This window comes from Hylaeus anthracinus, unplaced genomic scaffold, assembly GCF_026225885.1.
Source record: "Hylaeus anthracinus isolate JK02 unplaced genomic scaffold, UHH_iyHylAnth1.0_haploid 11997, whole genome shotgun sequence".
Taxonomy (NCBI): domain Eukaryota; kingdom Metazoa; phylum Arthropoda; class Insecta; order Hymenoptera; family Colletidae; genus Hylaeus; species Hylaeus anthracinus.
In genome coordinates this window covers 10,785,660-10,808,854 of record NW_026534344.1, presented here as the reverse complement: position 1 = coordinate 10,808,854, position 23,195 = coordinate 10,785,660, and the positions used below count along the sequence as shown (strand labels likewise).

Here is a 23,195-nt window from a genome sequence, read left to right as displayed (position 1 = left end):
CGATCAAAATATTTGAGAATAGTTATTTCATTATATCCATCAAGATAGGTGAATTAATTCAATTTATTATCGCAACTGAAGTATTTACTCTTTGCCAGGTATAATCACCAGTAATGTGAACCAGTTGCTGCAATAATTTGAGAGATGGAAAGTATTGTATCATAGTTTTGAATAATCGGATTCTGTTACATTATTATTACTTAATCATGTTGGAACTTTCATTCTTCAATTATTCCAGTAAATGGTTCACCTTACAATACGTTATACACCAAGAGCGTCATTCTGGCTTACAATCGAATAATCATAGTACAAACTTTCATTGATTTTGCTATTTTGCCAGAGGTAATCAAATAGTACACAAATTTCTCACTAAACAGTGTAATTTACAAGACAAAAAAAATTTCCCTTAATTAATTATTTCTCAAATAGTCAACGTTTCGCGTTACATAAAATAATGGCTAATAGCGTCATTATGTACTTCGGTACCAGTCTACACATTTCGAATAAATAAAATACGAAATTTATGTTAACAAATTGCGTCGTTTAGGTCGCGGTTGCGGTGGTCGAATCTACAATTACGCGGGAACGTTCACATCTCCCATGTATCCGAATGAGTATCGCAACAATACTGTTTGTACCTGGGACGTGTCAGTGCCACGCGGCCTGAAGATCGTCTTAGAGTTCGCCGTGTTCGACATTGGCAGTAGCAGTGTCTGCGAAAACAAGGCCAACATCTTAAAGATTTACGACATCGGTGAAAACGGAGACCAGCTTCTGGCCAACACTTTTTGCGGAGGGGTAAATTTCCTATTCGCCACAATTTAACTCTGCATCCTAATTAACGCTAAAACTACCAACGCTCAATTCATACTTATGCACATCGCTACATTCTTGAAAATAGAAGGTGAAGGGGCGAATCAATTAATATATTAGGTCACCTCATATGTTCATACCACAGGTTGTGTTTACACTAAAACTATACAAATTTTATAACGATGTTACAATGACTTTGCCAGAAAATTTGGAAAAAGATCGTAGAAATAGAGGGTATTTACATTTCTTCGTAACACGAAAAGATATATTTTACATATTAATTCGAATTACAGAACAATGAGTGGCATGAACTTGTAAGGATGGTTTAATATATGTATTTAATTCCTTATTTCAATAATTCCTAAACAAAAATTACAGTGACAATGTTGTCAATAATTCAGTAATTTTAAAAAGAAGTTCAAAGTTCATGGATTAAAATTACGGGTTTGGTAGTCCTTGCGTTAAAAACGAACAGAGCCTAATCACTGCATTTCCTTCTATTCAGGATTACCCGGCGCCGATCGAGGCCATGAACGAGCGAGTCCTCGTATCGTACACATCGACACCAAATAACGTTGGAACCGGTTGGATCATTCATTTTAAAGCAAAGGCTGATTGACAGTAATTCGAAGGTTGGGAAGCCTATTCTTACATGAGCTACGTACAAAAAAGTTAGATAGAATATTGCGTGTAGATGTTTAAGTCGATCCAAACAGTTTCTTAGCTATTAAAAATATGAAGGACACTTGAGTATATTCAAAAAAAAAATCCCTCTGTGTATTTTTACCCTCTTATCAGTAATTATTTAATTCTACTATTAACAATCGTGAATATATGTCACTGAAAGCAACTAGTGATTATTGAAAACATTTTAAATAAATATTCAATAGCTAAAGAATTTCACGACTCGACGCAAACAACTGTTACGACTATTTCCAAAAAGTATTTATTCGTTGAATTGCATGTATACATTTGTCAGGTTAATACCATGGTTTGTATACTTTTCTGTTTCTTTAGCACATCCTGATACTCTGACGAAAATCTGGCAATGTTAAGATCGGTGATGATTCCTCGATCATTGTTATTTGTAAATAAGGAATGCTACAATGCAGCGTTAATGTTTATGACTACATGTAAATAGGGACTAAATAAATGAGATTTAATACAACATGTGACATTCCTCTACCTCTTCAACATTTTTGCTGTTCATCTATTGTTTTAATTTCTTATTGTTTTCTGTTCTACGACTGTTGATCTATCCTTCATCTTCACATTCTTGGAAGTCTTTTTCGAATTCTTCTGATTACCTTCTTGCGATTCCACCGAGTATCTGGACCTCATCTTGCGCTCAACGTTGTCAACATCGTGGAATATCTCTGGTAATATGAACGTACCAACGGTTGAAACCATACCATCAATGGTTACTTTGTGACCATACTGTTGAATCATAAGATCTCAACAAAACCGAAAGCTCCTCGCATTAAAGCTTCGCTATTTCTCTACTAGATCACGCCACCTAAACCTTAACCCGTTGACAGAACTGGATTCAAGGACTTTAAACTCGAATATGGCAATCGAACACTTTACCAAAGGGTCACTGAATGTTGACCAATAATCGATATAAAGAATAATTTTTAGCACATGTCCCATTTCCTGATATATCTATTCTCTCTTATTCAAGGCATTAGATTGTCCAATACATTCCCACTTTTTTTAATATTGTCAAGATTTTATCGATAATTTAATTTTACCTGATTCGTAGTATATACAAATCCAGCCAAATATTTGGTACCAGCTGGTTGAACTGATATTTATTTTCATTCAGGATGACTCTGCGCCGTTCCAAGCCAACAGCGGTCGAATCATCATAGCATATACATCGACGATGAATAACATTGGAATTGATTGGCTCATCCGTTTTAGATAAATATCTGTTCAATCTTAACTCGAAGATCAGAGCGTCTACTCTTCCGCGAATAATTCATAAAAAATAAATATTGGATAGTGGCTGTACGATAAATAAGCCTAATATTTTTATATTTTGAACCAAGCAAGTTACTAAATTTTTATTCAAAATGTTTCTGACGTTTCTAATTTAGTATGATTTACGAATACAAAGAATACGCAGTCATTGTATTAACAAGTACTCAGAGTAATGGTGATATCTATTTATAAAAAATATTTATTCATCGATATATAACTATATACATTTCATAGGATAATGACATTGTTCGTTTTTTTATTTTTTATTTTTTCAGTAAGCATGAGGTACCTGAAATTAAGGAATGTTACGTGTATTTGTATGACTGGATGTAAACATAGATTAAATAAATGTGATGTAAATCAACGTGTGACATTCCGATCGGTTCATCTGTAATTTATCATTACCTCTATTAATACTTGTTAGTATCAATAGATAATACAATCTCAATGATTCGCAACCTTCATATATCCACATACCGATGCACTGACAAGATATGATATTATAAAATGTCGCGTTTATTCGTACATTCAAACTTTACGCTTCGTTACACCCCTGCGCGCCATCTTCATTCATTTCATCTCCCGCTTTCTGGCAACTTGGTTCCTCTTCCTGCTCAGCTGCGTCATCCTGTCGACCATTCGCAAGGGTTTCTTCCTCCGCCTGTTCTTCTTCCTGGACTATCTCCCTCTTCTTCCTATTTTTCTCCTGCTTGTTTTTTCCACCCTTCTTCTTGTCCTTCTTGGTGCGCTTCGCTTTAGGTTCGGCCACTTCAGCTTCTACTGGTTTCTCCTCGACTACGGTCTCCTCGTCAACTTTCCTCGGTTCGAGCTTCTTCTTCTTGTCCTTCTTCGTTACTTTTTCAACCTTTTCAGCGTCATTGCTCTCCATTTCTCGTTTCGATTTCTTTGTGACCTCCAACTCAGCCTCCTCTTCGACTTGAGATTTGTCCTTCAGTTTCTTGTCCTTCGGAGCTTTCTTTGATTTCTTCTGATGGGCATCTTGCGATTCCACCGTATACTTCGACTGCTTCTTCTTAGACTTGTCCTTGGGGACATCGCCCGAGTTCTCACGAGGATCGACGTTTTCCTTTTCCTTCAGCTTCTTGTTCTTCGATTTGCCTGGTTTCGCGGAGTCCTCGGCTTGCACGTTGCTTTCAGAGTACGCCTCTTCGTTCTTGCCCTCGGACGAGCTGCTCCTCCTCTTCTTCGATTGCAGCTTCTTGCCTTCGCTCTCCTTCGACTTTTCTTCCCTGGAAAAATGGAATCGAGTGTCAGTAATCGCTCCTATCGTTATGCGAGCAAAGTCCACGACGACAGTCGAAGATAAGATGACCGCAAAACGGTTGCGTAATTGTTATTTCATTCAGCATGGATCGGATGCGTCTGCACCAGAGACTCATTCTCAAACACGAGATGCTAATATTACATCGCTATTTTACGGTTTGGTCTGCAAAGTCTTCGTAAACGGAAGTTAGGAAATTTTAGTACGGTATGTGCACCTAATTTCGACGATAACACAGTTGACATTTTCAATTTATTTCATTTGTATGTTTATTTTTGGTTTACTTTAGGTAAAATGTAAATAAATATGAAACAAGTTACACGAGGATTGCAGTCTTTGGATTTTTGGAAAGTGATAAACAATTGCCTTATTAGTAACGTAGAATATTCTTCTAAACCACATTGGTTTTTACACTGATTATTTTTTAACCATTTTGGCTTGCAGGTTAAGTTAATAACGTCATAGAGTAGCACTTTAATACTTAACATTTAGCATCGAATACGTTATTAATATTACAAACAAGATATTACACATTATTCTACAATGTTTATACTCAAATTATTGAGATTAGCAAAAATACCAACGAAAGTAAAAGAATCATAATTTGCATAATCAATTAAAGATTCAAAATGAAGTTTCCCATTTAATACAAAACTGCATATTCCTCGATATATTCAATTCAAGATCTTAATACTTCACTTTGCCAATAATGTAAATTTCTTCTTTTTATAATTCTAATAAACACTTTTACAAATAAATTCATACATCGTTTTCAATTAAAAGGACACTCAATCAAAATTATTTGAACGAATGGAAGCCACGATACTTACTTTGAGTACGCTACATCTTTCTTCTTCTTGTAGCCTTCCTTACCGCGGGATTCGGCTTCTTTGCCAGATTTCTTCGCGAACGCCTCGGTGGCTAGCACCGTGACTATTACGAGAATGGTTAACAGCACCCAAATCCTGAGAAACGCAGGAAAAGATTAAACAGCCATCGCTCGAACAAAGAACTAACACGAACGCAGCAGGATACTAAAATATTTCTCTCACCGCATTTTCGTTTCGCTTGGGGAATCACTGATCGATAATTACGCTTCTATGAACAGTATGATCGAATGCACAATCCAGCACAACACTGACTGCCGTTCGCTGGCTCCCTTATATCTTATACGTGTCCTCCGGTTGATATCTCGATAAACATACGTGGTGTGTTCTAGCGTTTGCGTGGCCCGCGAAGAAGATTGGCGATATCGGCGCCGATATCGTCGCGAAATCGATCCTAAACGGGGCATCCAGCTCTCAGGCAGCTTCAGGATACGTAAACTTCAAATTTCAAACTGGAAGATCGATCCTTTTATCCCGTTAACTCTAAAGCGTAAATCTAGCATTTGTTCTATAAGACAGGCCAATTTTTGGGAATTTTTAACGCGAAAACTATCTACCGGAAAAAGTTCAAATTTGAATACGCGAACATACACATCTTGAAGTATATATTGTTAAATATTGTTTTGAAAAATATTAGAAAATAGCGTAGTGATAGATTTTTTTCAAAAATAATGTAACAATGCAATTTTATTTTCATCTTTTTTAGTTTCCATTCATATTAAAGAGTTCAACATTACTGTGATGGCGTATGCTTAGATCGTTATGAGAAACTCAATATACTTTTTTTATCACATGTTTCCAGGTGACACATCTGGGACTCTACGGAGCTTTTAGAGCTACAGAAAAATAAAATACTGCTACTTAATACTTTATAATCTGCGATATTATTTGTCCTTGAACTGTAACAATAATAATAATACATATAAAACACACTCGCTAAGAATTCTAAATTTCCCAGATTTCAAATAAAATATCTACGTTTTCTATTTAATAAAATAATTAACTCGGAAAGGGATAAAACATTAACTGCCACCCACGAGTAAATAATGTGTAAATGGCATTTCAAGGATGAACAAAAATCAGTATGCATTGAAATCTGAATATTCGCGATAAAATGAAAAGAGTAACGAGTTATCTCATAGCTGGTGTCTATGGGGAATCATTTCATTCAAAACTACCAAGGCAATCAACGCATGAAGCGTAATTGATTCAACAAGCGTCGCTGTGCTCAAAATAGCAGAACATCCTCCTCTCATTATTGGCTTTTTCTTCGATATGCTTTCTCATTCACTCTTTTTTTGTTTTTAATATTGTTATCGCAACTTTCAGATGCATTAGCTCCTTCTGCGACTTCTATCACCAGACTAACGGGAGAAGAAATATTTAGGTCGTTTGATATCTAATCTATGTACTTGCAAGTTTTGACGTCACCGAGCACTCAATGGGGATACAATGTGACAAACATGTTTCTATTCCGCAGGTAATTTTCTAGAAACCCTACGTCAAATTATTCAGGTAGTCTATAAGCAAATGCAACGTGATTACTATGCTCATACTGTTCCAAATTGAGGTCAGTTTAATCTACAAGATCTGTTTAACACGTTCTGAAAGGTTGTCTATCATTTTTTAAGTATAATTATTTGTTTCTAACAAAATAGTTAAAATGGACCAGATATGAAATTTAAATTTAATGGGTTCGATAGCTTTGCCTTTGTCTTGAAAATGTCCCATGTGTCATCGAATGACTAAGACTAAGCACTAAACGAAATTTTGTGAATAAAGGGTTGTAGAGTCTATTTCTATTATTTTTGTTTTTTCATCATGATTTACGAATTCTATCCAAATTTGTTTTCATTAACCCTTAGCCATTAAAATTAATTGTTAAAGTTCCTTAAAGAAAAGTTCTGTCACTCATATATGGATGACGTGGCCTTCAACGTGTTGAGTCAGGCATTTCAATCCATCTTTGAGTCAACTTTCAAACAAGTCTTACTCATTCACTTATACGAATGCATCAACAAGAAATGGAACAATATATGGAAAATAGAAAAGATACTAAAAATCCATAAAATATCAGACGACTTTTCTGAACAATTCACCCACAGGACACTTCAATAAAACTGATTAAGTCAAAATTGGGCATACAAAATACATCCATCGACATCTACTTGGAAACATAATATTTACCTGGAACAATACGGAACCACTCCACATACAATACAATCTACAAAAACTATACAAAATAATCCAGCTACGTAAAAATGCACATATTTGGTCCAACATCTAACAATACGAATAACCACATAAAAATTGTTAATAACCAACGATTGATGCGACGTTAAATATGAAAGGAAAAGAAAGTCTTACTCATTGTGTTAAAATAAGTTTAAAAACTGATCTTTTTTTCTCCCTGTAATACCTGCAAGTGTTAAGTTTCTGAAACAGTTGATTGTGTAATTGTTTCCGCGATGGATGCCGTCTGTGGCACTATAAACAAGTTCAAGCGCAATTCATTCAATCCCTGCCGCTTAGAATATTCGGGGGAACCTCTATTGGTGAAAGTTGTTATGCCATGGCCTGGAGAACGCTATTCTCGGTAAATTTGTCACGAGCTTAAGCGTGGGAGTACCAAGGCTGATCTACACGAAACCGTTTCGCGTTATTTTTGAACATCCGAAGGACAATTGGGCAGAAGGCTGTCTTCTGGAGCGAATTTGCGTTGCGTTTATACTGGGTGTTCCATTCTAATACATTTAAATTTGGTACCAATCAATGACAATATCAATGAGACATTTCAAGTAAAATCTAAAACGTATTGAAGAGATAGAAGGATTTACTCTGAAGAGTCAATTGTCTATGCAGATTCCTAAAAGGCAAAAACAACCCTTCATTCTTCCTAAATTGTTCTTGACACACATTAATTGTAGTAAATTAATATTTTCATAACAATATAAACTGTTTTCCTTTTACGAATTATACTTCAAGGATGACACACTACCTACCATTTTATCTGAAATCTTAGTATCTAGATTTCTAAATAATAAACTCACATGCGTTAAAAGAATATTCTAATCTAGAGCTTCAATTTTTAGTTTTTTTTAAGGATTTTTTGTAATCTATAAGGAACTTTTATAAAAGGTTTTACACACTTATTTATTCACATTTTATGAACATACACAATTTTTTGCAGGTAAAAATAATAAAAATTAAACGTAATACAAGTGATCTTCTATAGTCCTTCTAAAGTTTTTCATACCAAACACGTATACTTACGTTCCCGATGAAAATTCAATCCTCGTGTACTTGCTTGTTGAAAATGAATGTCACTTTTGCACATTTTACACATTACTAACGAACAAATTGTACTAAAAACTGCGAGGAAATTTAAAATAGAGTATCCAAATGAACTGCAAACGATAAAGTTGTTGCGGACACCATTTTCATTCCAAATCCTTCGACAGATATATTTTCAAAGGTTTACACTTTGAGAAAATGCAAAAACAAAATCGATATTTAGAAAGTTCTAAACTAGAATACCGCCTTGAAAGAAAAAGAATTAATATATAAAAATAATTCATCAAATCTGGATAAAAATACGAAAAACTTAAAGTCACATTACCAATTGAAGTAATACTTTCTAATATACGCACTTTTAAGATCACGAGGAATCAAATTAAAATTGAATCAGGAGTACAATTACATTCTTATCGGACGTAATAATAGCGAATTTCTCGATGTATCTTCTTTTACGAGCTTTCATGTCTCGATTTAACACTGTATACTTTCTGTTGTCACAAGATACGAACATTATGTAATGGTAGCTTTATTTTAGGAATCATTTCACGAGATTATCGCTGCTTTCCTGTAATAGTGGCCTAACAAATTTCTTAAACATACAGTACATTCTTTATCTGCCATTGTTTGACAAGGCTCGTTGAAGTCTATTTTTTGATGAAACCTGCAACAAAGTGCGTCGCGATACCTTGAAAAGATAAATGAATTGCGCAAATTGATTTTTTATCTGCGATCTTTTATCGCATTCGTCAGGTCATTTGCTCGACTTATCTTTCGATTGTTTTTATGCTATTCAAAGACGTGTAGAAATTTCATTGCTTGTACGCTCGATCTCGAGATATCTGTATTATTAAAATTATACAAAAACGTGTGACGCAAGTGTCGGTATTGATTGACTAATCAAAAGTGTCTATCAGTTCTGTTGACTTCTATTAAAAAACTCCTGATTTTATGATAACATTCCTGGATAATGAGTTTCCTAGTTAAAAAGACAGTTCACTTAGTGAAATAATATGTAATTGTATATTTGTTTCATTTACATACATTTCCGTATCAATAAATACGCGCCACGAATTTCGTGGCGTTAGATCAATTTTTGTTACAAAGTAGTGCAATTTAGTTTGAAAAACACTCGTGGTCCATCGATAGTTTCCGAGCTGTCAGTCGACGATTATCGCGATTACAACGTAACGCAATTTCGAATTACACTTTGAGATGATACCGATGACTGAAGTGACGCGTGACTGGCGCATGGCTCACGAAGGACGTTGAAGTGTACACATAGACAATTGTAAATTAAAAATAGAATTGTTCGCAAGATCGAAGGAACGCAGAGTAGAATAAGAATTGTCGATGAAAAGTCTGGCTCTGCCCTGAATGTACAACCTGTATCCGTCGCGCGCGCATAGTTAACGCGCTGAATTGTTTTCATTTTATTTAGTATTACAGTGTATATCAATTCGTTTCTTATAGACTGTTAAGTATTCGCATGTAACTTAAAGTACTCGCTTATAAATAACGAACAAAGAAAACAACGTGGCTTATCGTTATCGTACCTAAACGGGGCCAGTATAAAAATAATTAAAATTACAATACTTGCAAGGATCATTTCTTAACTTTGTGTACCTTACGAATGGAATCATTAAGTTTCAAGCTAAAAAAGAAAAGAGATAGTTCCGGAGAAAGAGAGACAGAGAGAGAGAGAGAGAGAGAGAGAGAGAGAGAGAGAGAGAGAGAGAAACGTTTCTTTTTGCATATTTTCTTTCGTAAATGTTTGCATTTTACAGAGCAGTGACTGGTAAATTATGATCGAATCAACGGTGACGTAATGAAAATATTAAGTACTAATTAAGTAAACTACTTGCGCCTAAGGCTTTTGTGTCCGATCTATTTTGTAAAAGAAACGTAGAAATGATCGAGAACCGTGCCTAACGGAAGGCACTAATCAGTATAGTATAACTTCTCTATCTGTCATTTGTTTTTGTACATTGTACTTTTCTCCTTTTTTTTTATGACCTATTCGACGTTCGTGGAGCTGCAAACTTCATTGCAAACATGGCGTAAGTACAGATAACACGGAATTTATGCAAACATCTCTTTTTGCACGGCATATCTAAAGGGTTAATAAAATAACACCGGCAACATTGTAGAGATGTTTTTACTTACACGTTACGTGGAACAATCTACCAAAAAAAGGACCTTCTGGAGTGTATGCTTTCACTCTCGACGAACAAAAAGAAACGAGAAAAATGAATCTCACGATATCATCGTCGTTGATTTGTAACTTAATCTCTGATGCGTTTAAACGAATGCAAAAATGTAAAGCAACAGCTCCCAAACATTCAGGCTTTTGTTACTGTAAGAAAAATCGTCCATCAGTCTTCTCTTCGAAAAACATCAAATTTTAATTCCTAGCATCAGGTGATTGGTTACAAATATGAACCTTAAATACGGAAATTATTGTAGGATAAAAAGAAACTAGGGGTGTTTCTATTGGCTTGGGAGCTGTTGGTTTAATGCTTCGACAAGATCCATTCCTTCTATAGATATTTACTAAGATTCGAACGATATTAATCGATAGCTCAAGGTCACTTCTCCTTTGCACGCTTACTTCTACGCGAATAGGTTAGGTAGGTACCCAATGTGATCGAGGCAGCGGCCTCGAGTATCCATACGATCTCGTTTCGACTACGATGGTTGAGGTGTCTCGATAAGTAAAAAAGGTTTTCATCACAGAGAACATAAGCGAGCAGGTGATCGCTTAAGGTCATGGCTGAAATAAGTAATTAGCGCTGCGGGTATTTGTGCTTTCACCACGACACACCTTTGCGAAAAGTACGTAACAGAAGAAGAAAATGAAAACTGTAGCAACATCCTCACAGAACTATTCTTCAAAAGTTACAATGTACATACCCTGACATATATAATCGCCTCTCTCGCGTCTACTACGGGTTTATTTACATAGATACAGCGACGTCACGAAAAAATAGATGTGTATCCCACGTACAGAGGTCCGACTATTTCGTCCTTCTCGAGATCAAGTGAGAAGTATATGTTTTGACACAGATCACAATTCGTGCGTTTCACGCATCCGTTACGCTTCCTCGGAAACGTTCGATCGGGATTTAACGATTTTCCCGTTCTTTTGGGACGTCTCGTTCAAGGGCTGAGAATCTTCTTGCACCGACTGCGGATACTTCTGGTCGGGATAGTTCCACGCTTGGATATCGCCCGTTCCAAATATCTGATAGACAATGTACGTGCCGCACGCGACGCATGCAGTCACGCCGAACACTTTCCTCCATGCATCGAGGGCTTGCTGTGAAATTAATTTTTCGTTATTCGCGCGATCGATTCCTTCAACTGATCCCACATTGTAAAGCCAAGGTTTGCGGATGCGATGAAATGCCAACAGCGAAGTCTATTAGGTTGCCAAGCGTGGATAGAGAAGGAACTGGATTGCGAGATCGATACGACGCGGACATAAATTGAAACTTTCATTCTCTGAACTAATTCGCTTCATAAAGGCAAGGTTTGCAAGTGGGATGAAATGGCAAGAGTGAAAGCTACCAGGTTACCAAGCACTGCGAGGATAGATAAGACAATTGGAGACAAGGAATTGGATTCTGAGATCTATACGATCTACACAGTAAAAAATTGGAACTTTCATTCCCTAAATTCTGATATCACCAAAAGTGAATCAGGAAGGCAAGGAATTTGATTTCCGCTGTGGTGTATCGATAACAACAAAGTCATCATTCGAAGTAATTTAATACGTATGACACTAGTGGTTCAATTATCGTGATTTTATTTTTTTAAAACATGCCAATTAAGAACACATGGTTATGTAATAAAAATTGAACAGGATTTAGAACAGCGGTTTCTATAGGAAAGAAAACATATATAGCGGTGTCCAGGAATTGTTCTAAACCTTTGCGGACGGGGCGAAATTACCAGCGCACATTTCAGTAGAAACGTTTCTTTTTTTAATGTTAGCTGCAACGACCACAGTAATTCTTTCTGCGGAACACATATGAGTCACATATGATGAGTCTTTCGGCTCTATCAATTATTTTCGTCGAACGCATATGTACGGCCGTAGTCCGCAAAAGGTTAAGGAAATGGAATGAAATATTGCGTGTGCGACGACAATCTCAAAAGTTTCTCAGTCGAAGCAATCTTTTCTAAATATATTTCTAAATATAGTTATTCAGAATATTCTCAACCTGAATTTGTTGGATCATCTTCAGTGGTATAAAAAGAATATCTAAATTTATTTTAAACAAATGATACAATGAGCCAAGTGGAAGGAGGCACACGCTAAAGACAAGTATAAAATTAACTTATGAATATTATAGCCTTATATCTAATGGCGAGAATATTAGCTCCACGTTGCATAATACTTAGAAAAAGGGAAGAGGAATTATTTTCACAAACCAATCAATTAACTTTTACACGTAGCTTTAGGTCATTAAGTCAACAAAATTCTGAATAAATATATTTATGCACAAATGGTTGCCTGATTCGACTAATGATTGAGTTCAATCCCTTGACGTACAAATGAAACGTAACTTGATGCATTCAAAAGATATTATTTAATTTCGCTTAACTTAACAGTGACATGGAAGCTGAGAAAGAGTACATTTTACTTTGAAATTTCAATTTTTATACAAAATAATAATTTAATAATTTAATAGTTAATATACTGGCACATAAAATGAATAGACTCCAACTTGCCATTGTATATCAAGGGGTTAATGAAATCAGCATGGTGAAGATTCCGTTACGAGACTGAGACTGAACAAAATTTCACTTACGCTTTCCTGAGTGAGCAGGCCAGCTACAACCGGGGACAGGAAGCTCGCGGTCATGTGTATTGTCTGCGCGAACGCCAGTATCGGACCTGCAAGCAATCAACAAAACAAAAAACAAACGTTACACTTGGAATCATCGATCGACAACGTCTAGCGATTGTATCCAGCTCACCAGCGAAATTTGGCGCGATATCAACGATGCTTGCCATTGCCCCCGCATAGGCAGCAGTGATAAGGGTAACAGCTATGAACCACACCACTAAAACGAGGACTATGTCACAGCCCAAGTAGCCGATCAACACCAACATAATACCAGGAGCTACTTGTGCTGTAAAAAGGAGCGACGCAATTGTTACAAAACTATAAAATTAAGAGTACCCCCAATTTTTTCGAACAAAGATACGTACAGGCGGCAGTAAACACCTTGCGAACGTTTGTGAGCGACATGATCTGTCGCGTGACAAGGACGTCGGCCACGTAGCAGAACAAAACGGAGCTAAAGTAGCTGCAGATGAACGGTAAGCCTGAGAGGACACCGTTCTGAAAAGAAAGCAATAGCATTTGTAAGGATAATACTATCACACGAAGTGCACGCGTATTCGAAGCACGTACCGCTTGAATACTAAATCCCAAAACTGTCTTCATGTACATTGGCCCTGAGATGATGAAGATGTAATGCACCCATATCCTTCCAAACGTGGTGATCCCGATCGACCAGGCTGGCCACGAAGTGAGAATGGACCTCCACGGTACTGGTAGATTCTTCATAAAAAAAAAGAGAACGAATCATCCTTGACAATTGGCGAGGAAAAATTGCGATTATGGGACTAGTAGAAGGGGATCAATTAATCATTTGCACTCGGATGTCTCTTCTGAGAGGGCATCGTAAGTCCAGGTCGACCTTCATTAGTGATTACACAGGATAACTTATGGGAGCGTAAGTTTTGTAAAAGTATACGATTCCTTAAAGGTTTCTATTTAAATATCACGAAAAATCTAAGATTGCAACTTAAAAGATAAAAACTATCAATGCATATCTATGACTGTTTTACACATTATCTCATATCAGAAGAGTACAAAATTTTGATTTTTGACATAAATATCTATATTCCTCAATGTCTAACGATTCATACAAGCTCAAGTATCACAGTAAATTACACGCTTTACGAGTTATATTATGCAATATGACATGATTTCTGTTTACATACTCTGTAACAAAATGACTCCGAGTGCAAAGGATTAAACTTCCGCGGAGGAAACAGGAATATTTTGTCTGCACAAGCATGTAATCTATGTAAACGTGGTATGAATAATTAAAATGTGGAAATGTGGTATAACAGGTTGCCAATAAATAGTGTATTCATTTGATGCGAACAATAATCACATACAAGTATCCTACCAGTTAAGGATTCAAACAAATCAAAGCTTAATTGGCCAGAGATGTTTAAAACATTTTTGAACCTCGTAGACATATGAATAGTATATGTCAATACAAAATGCGTTTTAAATTCGTGGAAAAATATGTGGAGTGCCAATTTATGATATCTAGTAGGTAGACTTGAAAGGATAGGATAAATCACCGGAGAAGGTCATTGAATTTCTGATTAGATACGACCTGTATTCTACAGTTCCTTCACACTCATTGACGCCTACAGTTTGAGCGTGACATTCAACATTCTCGACCACTCCTTAGCTGGTAACAGCAGGAGGAAAACTGGGATTGGAATCTAGTTAAAGTTGAATTGGTACGTTAATCTTCTAAGGAATTAACAATTTCGCCTCAAATTTTGCAATGTAATAGCTATTTAAAACATGTAGACAATATGTTTGATTCAAGTATAAACCACGGCGACTATATATCCTAGCATTCGTACTGTAAGATTCTCCATGAAACAGAACGAATCACCTTCGGCAATTGATGTTACTTACAAGTTAACTGTGAAATCAGTGTAAGAAGTTGCCAATAAACAGTGAATTCACCTGCTGCGGTAGGATCTATACGTTTGCTTTATTTTTTTTTATTATACCCTAACAGTTCAGGATTGAAACACGTAAAGGTCTAATAAGTATTTCCCAGAGACGTTTACTGAATCATTTAAACTTTCCAATCCAAGAAACTATTCTTAGGTATAAAATCTCAAATGTATCATTAAAATCAAGTGGTGCTGATCACCCACAAGTGTCGTCACATATGTATATTCTAAATCAACTTTTATACGATTCTGTTACCTGGGAGAACGAGGGGAGTTTGTATTCCGTCACAGTATCGTTCATTCTATGATACGATACGACTGAAGGGGTTGATAGAAGGAACACTTCTGTCTGCGATATATTAACACATTAAGGACTGCTCACGAGTTTTCTTGCGCGTCCCATCTGTTACGACGGACGGATGATCACGAAATAATCCTTTGTGTTTTCTACACGCTGTCTTTAAATGTCACCTACTTTGATACATTGTGTCTACTTTGTCTATTTAAGTATTTTCATGAATAGTCAATGTATTAATCTCGACTGCCTTCATGTTTTCTTCGCTTATTTGCCGGTGCTTCACGCTTTCGCAGACTACCTCTGTTTCACAGAACATTATACTCCACAAAATACTACCAACTTTGCTAAAATTAATTTTCAAATAAACTTTTTCTAATAATGCCTAAAATGCATCCTATTGTACAATTTCTGAAAGTTCCACAAAAATTGCTTCATAAATAACTAAGTTATGATGATTTTAGTAACGTAGAAGTTTTCTCCAGTGTGCGGTCTTAGATGTATGTCTTACAGGTTTCTTAGCGGTCCTTAATATGTTAACGTCACCATGGAAAAGAATAAAGTACCTCGTTCGTCCCGAGAACTTGATTCCCGACGCTTCCTTGAATATACCGTAGCTCCTGCTGAGATATTCTCGGATGCTCCGCTGGCGTATCGAAGGCGTAGAAGTACCAGAAAAGGCACCATAGTATGCCGATGCTGCCTGTCGTGTAGAAGACCACTCTCCAGCCGAAGTGAGCGATGATAAATCCGCACAGTGGATAGGTTATCCCGATGCCGAAGCTGAACCCTGAATATAGATAATCTAGACGTTAGGAGTGGCTCACCCCACGACCCGGAAGGAAGCTGAAACATGATGCTTGTCGAATGGCTTCGCCTTGGCTCGTGTACGATTCATGCGTGGCGACGATCGCTCTTCAGCGGTGGCGCTATATTTCACCCTGTAAAGCGATTCAAGTAGAGACTTAGTACGAGGGGATGAGGGTGAATGCACGTCGAGGCTGCTACAATGGGACAATGAAACTACTATACCTGAAAATATATCAAGAGCGGAAGAGCTTACAGCCTGCTTTCCGACAATCAGCGATATACTATTCTCATACTGGATTTCTTTCGATTAATCGTGATCGCGTTCGAAATGTTGAAATAACGGGAATATTTCCAAAGAATTTACGTATGTGGAGTCTTAAAAGATTCCCCTTCAAGCTTCACAGAATTGAACAGAAAACTCGAGACCTGCATACGTGAATTCCTAACAGAGAGCGATTATCTTCGTCGATTCGGTTTCGAAAATTCAATGACAACAGTTTTTCAAAATCCAGCCTTGATTATTAACATGGTACAGCGTTTCATGGTGGCTTATATGAACATGCGTCCCTTTGCTGCTACGTCAAATGATAAACAATAATAAAATGACGTACGAAGACAATATAATCAACAAGTCATTCATGGCAGTAAAGGGATGCACGATTTTACACGCACCAAGGCTAGCCCGCGTACTCCTTCGACGCTTTGAAACGAAAAAAAGGGAGATAAAACGAAAACGTATCGTAACGGTTTCGCTGCGAAGTTACGTTCGTCGCAGAGATGAGCAAATTCTCGTGTAGGTAAAAAATTCCAATGAGTAATACACAGTTTATTCGTTACTTGTTGAATGAAAATTAAACATTGAAGTACAGAACTTGAGTAGAACGTGTCAAGTTACTTTGATTAGTAGAAACTTAATTAACCCTTTGACTGCGAAGGGCGTATACAGAGTGTCCCAAAAATTTTGGAGGTCCTTAAAATGGGTGATATTATTTTTAATATTTTTCAAGAGGGATTAAGGAGATATTAATAGAAAACCCCGATCAATCAGAGCGTGAGTATGCCGGTGGAGCGCCCGCAGTAGTATAGGCTAGCTCCAGACGGCTCGCGCTCGCATACTATCGCGAGTATGCCGGTGGAGCGGCCGCAGTAGAATAGGCTAGTCCTAGACGGCCGCGCTCGTACTACTGCGGGCGCTTCAGCGGCATACTTTTTCTATTAATATCTCCTTAACGAAGCCTCGGACAACATTTTTGCTAAGGAAAAGGTTGTTTCACAACACCATCCGAACCACCCCTTTCGAGGACCTCCAACATTTTGTGGAAACTCTGTATATACGCGCTCAAAAAATAGGCTCAGACAAATGTACGTATTCGCTAAATCACTTTTTAAAGATATATCAGCTTGTACGGGATGACGAGACGAAACTTCTCTGTATTTACAGTTTATTCATAGAATCTTAGTTTCGAAAATATAAACTAAAAAATTAGAAGTTCTTTTACTCGAGTAAAATTTTGCTCATGTCTGGCGCAACGAGTGTATCTAGGAAAGTTTGAGTGACACGGATGACCGGATTTTTTGCTCGTCGTAAACAAATACAGAGAGAAAGAGATACAGAGAGTGACAAGTAGAGATATTCCGTAGATGCAGCACCGACACATACAGAACGTTGTGGAAAGAGCAACAGTATCACGAAAACGTGTTCCTCGAGCCTGGCTGATTCTACCAGCTGGAAGTATACTCAGCCATTCTCATGCTGTTGAGCGGTCGCTGTTGAGTATACCCCTCGGTCCGGCGAATGCAACCACGTGGAGCTTAAACCAATCAGAACAGAGTGAATGATACAATCTCATCCGCGCGTGAACGTGTGAACTCGTATACGACTTGATACACGTGGCTCTTGGGTCCGGAACCGTGAATTTTAACTGAAAGCATAAACGTTCGGAGCAGAGACGATAGCTCTTCTCATTCGAACTTCCGTTTTCCGTTTCTGAAAGAAGCGTGCGTTAGTATTCTCAGCTGCGCCACAGGTGTTTCGTGACAAAAAAACAAGTAAAACAAAATAAGGAAGACCGACGAAGAGATTGCGATCGAGATCGCGTCGAACGTATCGAAGTTTCACTGGAATAAAGAAGAGAAGGCACGTTTCGAGGGAGGATGCTCACCTTGGAAGGACGACATGAAACGCGACCGTTCCACAGGAGGAATCCAATGTCCGACGATGGCGTACATTGCTGGCCATGTGAGCCCCTAAACATAATAGTTTTTTTTATCAATTTACGGGCGATTTGATGATTTCAAACCGGACATTCCGATGTCTATTGTTAGTACGAAGTGTTTAGGAAGTTTCGCTGTTTAGAAATTAAATTTTGTTGTAGGATGGTTTGCAGTGTGAAACTCGTTTGAAACAGTGATGTGGACTGATGCAAGCGTGTGGCTATGTGTCTGTAGTAATCGTCTCCATGCATAAATGTACAGAAGTTAGGAACACGAGAAGAGAAGTACAATTGGGATGATAATAAATTAAGCAAGAGAATGACCCTATCCAAATTGGAAACGCATCCAATATCAAATTTTGATTTCTATTCTTTGATATTCTATTCCTCTATCATTCACATTTTATCAAATGATTTTCCCTTTTGTGTCTCTTTAGCTTAAAGGTAGCACTGTTAACTGTTCCTTGGACTTAAGAGATCGACTTGAAACCCTAAGCATTCTTGTGTGCTATCCATAGAACTCACACCAATTGTATTCCGAATCTTTTCAACGTTCATGTTCAGTACTTACACTAGTGATGCCCTGTATGCTACGGAGAGCAATCATGGCGCCATAGTGAAGGCCCGCTGCTGATGGCATGAGCAAGCTGCAAATCGCCGTAATCAGCTGTGAACCACCGAAAACCGTCTTGGTGCCAAAGTACTGGGTGAGCACCCCGCCAACCACTTGCGATAATATGTAGCACCAATAAAACGATCCGCTAATGGCTGACTGTATCGTTGGACTCCATTCGAATTCCCCTTGCTCCTGCGTGACAAACGTAGTCGTACAGGTCAGCAGGTTTAATGAGAAGCAATTGGAAGCAAATATTATGTACAAAGCTTATTGCAATAATAAACCCACTCAAAGAAACAGCAGTGAAACCAGGAATGTTAGGGTAGTTTTCAGTGTGAAACTCTGATGTGGAGTGGACTTGATACAAGCACGTGGGTATGTGTCTTTAACCCATTTACTGCCAGGAAACTTTAACACTACATCTACCACGACCGGTCAAACGACCGTTTTCAAACTTTAGTATATACAGTCAGTGTAATAAGTATTCGTACAAGAACCAAAGGCTATAAACTTATCCCTTGAGTAGTTGCAATCAATTTGAACTACGAAACATCACAGCAGTGAATGAGTTAATAATCGTTTCCATGCATCAATGTGTATTTGAACGCATGAACAATTTGACGTTTGTGTTTTAATTCCTACTCAGTATTTTATTGACACTCAATTACCAACTTTCAACAATTCAAAAGTTGATATAATATCAACACTATAAAGATAATATAGAATACACATTGAATGATGTACAAATGAATTTCTAGGTAAGAGAAGACATAAACAAGATTATGCATTGAATCTAAATGAGCAATAAATCAAATGTTTGTACGTTTAAATACAAGTTAAAAAATGGAGTTTCAGCAAGCCTCGTTTAAAAAATCATGTCTATTAAATAGTCTCAGGGTCAACGAAGCCACATTTCCTTACGATCGTGTTGAACGAAATCTAGTTACTAAACAGAACGATAAAAGCATTTATTATGAAAGTAGTGTAAATCCGCGAATACGAATGTGTGTACGTTCCCAGGCCTATAGCATCAATAAAACATAAGTACACGATGAACTTATCACGATTATTCGTCAATAATGATTTGAACTAATGTAAGAGTTCCAAAGTAATCTGAAATTCAGAAGATATATCAAAGTCTCGGTAAGGAAAAGAAAAAATGGGAGACCATGGTGACTCGCAGATTCTACTAAATAAATTGGCGTGGTCGTTGCGCAAGTATTTACAAACTCGATTACTACCTTCAGATCCCGAGAGATCGTAACGTGATCATTGTTCTAATCGTTTCATCGGTTCAATCGCAGTGCAGATTATCGCGCGCCACGAAGTCACCAATTACGAAGTTCCGTAGACGGTGACGTTCCATAATAGAAGGAACGTACACGGCGATTAAACACGTGACGTTACGTGAACACGTTCCTTAACCGTCCAGTTACGTTGCCGTGTAATCGGAGCGGCCCGTGTAACATAATCACCATAATCGATATTCTGCCGCGGCGCCTGCAGAACCGATTTCTCGGAAAAATGATACAAACAAATACAGAGAACTTGAACAATTTTTCGTCTTCCGATTTCCAAGAATTCCGAGGTATACCACCGAAATTCTTTGGAAGCTAGAATCAGTGGTTTCTCCAAATATTTAGGAAGATGCTTCCTTAAATTAAACAAAAAATTTCTGCGATTTGGTTACATGGATAAGAAATGCTTGTTTATTTCGATTCGCTCGGAATTAAAGTCTATACATTTTAATTGATTAAATTTTCTATCTGCGAGATTGTATAAATATAATTTAAAGAAAACTCCTGTATTTATTGTATTACACTACTATTGTAAATAACGTGATGCAATACAGAAATGAAATAAAACTGGAGTAACGTATTTATATGATTTTCTTGAATTCAAGAGGGAGTGATTAAAGTAGATGATTAGGGGAGTCGGGACACTTCGATGATAAATTTAGTAACATAGAAAAAGATGTTTAACCCTCTAGTAAATACTATTTGGAGAACAATCCCATTAAAATTCGACTTTAAGACAGAAATTACCCCAGCTTTACCATCTGATTACTTTACTCCTCGTTCTCTAAAAAGTTGTACTAGCTCCATCGCATAATTAAATTAATAAATACAGCATGAAAATTCGTATTAATCTTTAAGTGATTTCCAGTGACAAGGGTGTTCCCAAGAAAGTTTGCACAAAGATGACCCAGCAGATATCTCAAGATATCCCTTAGAACTGATCAATGATCGTTCCTCCGAGGAACAATAGCCTGTTAAAGCATTACATGAAACATCTTCGGTTCCCAGAAGACAGTAAAGGAATACTAGCTCTTTCCATTTAACATTTAACGCGTACTTGTAATTTCGACGTACTCTAGGATTATAGAGATGCAAAGCAAAGAGAGGATTTCGCATGCAATGCAATTTCATATGCACTCGTCCACTCTACCTCGTCTCTGGTCAACGTGTTGTTGTTAGCGAACGAGGCATCCGGTGTTACGTAACAGTACTGAGACGTCTCTTGGATTACGCTGTCGTTGATCGTGGATGGTGGCGGTTTCACCATCGCAACCATGGCGATGTTTATGTCGTTCCTCATCATGAACGAGACGGTGAATCCCGAGAACGACAGCATGTACAGCACCACCCGCGCTGGCACCAGGTCTGGAAACGCCAAGACGCACTGTGATCGGCAGAATATCGTCCCCGATCGAGTTTAACATCTCTAATAGACCAAAAAGGAATTCCTCTTTTTTGCTCTTCGATTACTTCACGAAGTAATAAGTATCCACGAGTGTAAGTTGTTTGGCGTTGAGAGGAGTAGCAAATGGGGGTGAAAAAGAAAATATTTCCATGGTACTTTGGGACCTTGACGTGTGGATGATACGTAGTACATACACTAATGGACTCTTCAATGCATAATAAAGAAGAAGTGGTGCTATCAAATAAAAGGAGAAATAAGAGTACAAAGTAATCCTAGGAAATTATTTGATTTCCTTCGATTATTTAACTTCTGATTAACTTTCTAGCGAGTACGAAAGAAAAGAAGACAATGGTTTCCGGGCAACAAAAGTAATCTTGTATCATGAACTCGCATCAAGGTGGTAACGTCGACAGTAACATTACAATATTTACTTTCCCATTTCATTTACCATTGCTCTTAACGCAATTTACGCGCGTGGAGATTTATTACTTAACGTCTCGAATCGTTCGTAATCCCTCCTTATACTGTTTTCACTCTCTCCATTACGATTTTATAGCGTGAAGAGTCCTTTACCTCTCAGTTTTCGCAGGCTGCAGGGTGAGCGTGTCTTATATATGGTATGATCTTCGTATCTGCGTAATAGATACAATGACATTTTTATATAAACCAAGGAAACAGTTTGTAATAGGAAAAAAAAGAGAGAAAGTCTGCACAGCAACTCAAAAGCTTCGAGCACCCATCGATCTTTGTAGAAACAAATATTTTTCAACGCACATACTTATTTCATTGAAAATGATATTCTCTCACGTTGAAAGGACATTGATTAGATCTGGTCTAGAATAAAATTTATACATCGTAATTATTCTTCACGAAAATAAGGAAGAAATTGAACATTTTTATCGAAATATCGAGTCTGATTTAAATACGTCTCTACTGGCAATCAATCATCTATGTGTAAATTAAATTTTCACTTGTCGGATGTAAAATATTTCATTGTATAATTCAAATTCTAATTTTTATTTAACGAATTGCAAACGACAAATTGCCTATTTCTGATACTAACCTCTGGGGATGGTGTCTAGATATACTATATAATACGTTTCTACTATTCAATTACCAGAAATTGATTACCTTAATACACCTGTTGCATTAAATCGACTAATTATTAAATGCACTGCATTTCCTAACGTGGATACTCCGAAATGTTCATTCATAATTAATACACGGTACAAATGAACAAAAACGGTTTCTGCTTCGCTAAATGAAATAAAATTTATACAACAGGGCTAATTAATGCGCCAATTAATACGTAAAGATAATCTTTTCAGTAAAACGTTTAAGTATATGCGAAGAAGGTTCGTTTCCTCTGAAAATCGAAGGCTGGCGCACACTTTTAAGCGGCGGTGTGTGTACGCAAGCGTCGAATTGCGATGGTTAGTATCACGTTTATGACTCGTCCTTTTTGTGTTACCTTCAAAATAGCGGAACAACACGAGAAAATAAGACGTAACA

General features: G+C 37.2%; 3 protein-coding genes and 1 long non-coding RNA gene across 9 annotated transcripts in view; 2 read left to right on the top strand and 2 right to left on the bottom strand.

Moving 5' to 3' along the window:
* Positions 1–1,981, top strand: part of LOC128889258 (cubilin) — a 30,273-nt gene extending 28,292 nt beyond the window's left edge. Inside the window, exons 48-50 of the mRNA XM_054146700.1 lie at positions 548–798; positions 1,319–1,445; positions 1,831–1,981. Of these exons, the coding sequence (XP_054002675.1) occupies positions 548–798; positions 1,319–1,432 (365 nt within the window). The 3' untranslated portion in view covers positions 1,433–1,445; positions 1,831–1,981. The remainder of the gene's footprint in view (positions 1–547; positions 799–1,318; positions 1,446–1,830) is intronic.
* A 996-nt stretch (positions 1,982–2,977) lies between these two features.
* Positions 2,978–5,247, bottom strand: LOC128889271 (uncharacterized). Its single transcript, XM_054146732.1, has 3 exons — positions 5,131–5,247; positions 4,909–5,043; positions 2,978–4,046 (listed from the first exon to the last, which is right to left on the bottom strand). The coding sequence occupies exons 1-3, from the start codon at positions 5,133–5,135 to the stop codon at positions 3,332–3,334; spliced, it is 855 nt and encodes a 284-aa protein (XP_054002707.1). The 5' UTR covers positions 5,136–5,247; the 3' UTR covers positions 2,978–3,331.
* Positions 5,216–10,101, top strand: LOC128889280 (uncharacterized). Of its 2 annotated transcripts, XR_008460406.1 has the most exons (3): positions 5,216–5,344; positions 5,384–6,445; positions 7,071–10,101. It is a non-coding gene; the product is annotated as an uncharacterized LOC128889280 (long non-coding RNA). The 2 variants fall into 2 exon arrangements; XR_008460405.1 differs by having other exon boundaries at positions 5,384–10,101.
* LOC128889266 (vesicular glutamate transporter 2-like) overlaps positions 9,259–23,195 on the bottom strand; it is a 25,995-nt gene continuing 12,058 nt past the window's right edge. For 3 of the 5 annotated variants that reach the window (XM_054146721.1, XM_054146723.1, XM_054146722.1), the window contains exons 3-12: positions 22,257–22,315; positions 21,429–21,643; positions 18,936–19,172; positions 18,314–18,398; positions 15,908–16,131; positions 13,686–13,835; positions 13,481–13,613; positions 13,246–13,401; positions 13,077–13,162; positions 9,259–11,578 (exon numbers count right to left, since the gene is read on the bottom strand). In XM_054146721.1, the coding sequence (XP_054002696.1) occupies positions 11,354–11,578; positions 13,077–13,162; positions 13,246–13,401; positions 13,481–13,613; positions 13,686–13,835; positions 15,908–16,131; positions 18,314–18,398; positions 18,936–19,172; positions 21,429–21,643; positions 22,257–22,315 (1,570 nt within the window). In that variant the 3' untranslated portion in view covers positions 9,259–11,353. The remainder of the gene's footprint in view (positions 11,579–13,076; positions 13,163–13,245; positions 13,402–13,480; positions 13,614–13,685; positions 13,836–15,907; positions 16,132–18,313; positions 18,399–18,935; positions 19,173–21,428; positions 21,644–22,256; positions 22,316–23,195) is intronic. The other 2 variants (XM_054146725.1, XM_054146724.1) reach the window with 1 other exon arrangement.

Coding starts and splice junctions, on each gene's coding strand:
- LOC128889271 (XM_054146732.1), bottom strand. Junction 4,047..4,908: donor AAAGATGTAGCGTACTCAAA/GTAAGTATCGTG, acceptor CCATTTTTCCAG/GGAAGAAAAGTCGAAGGAGA.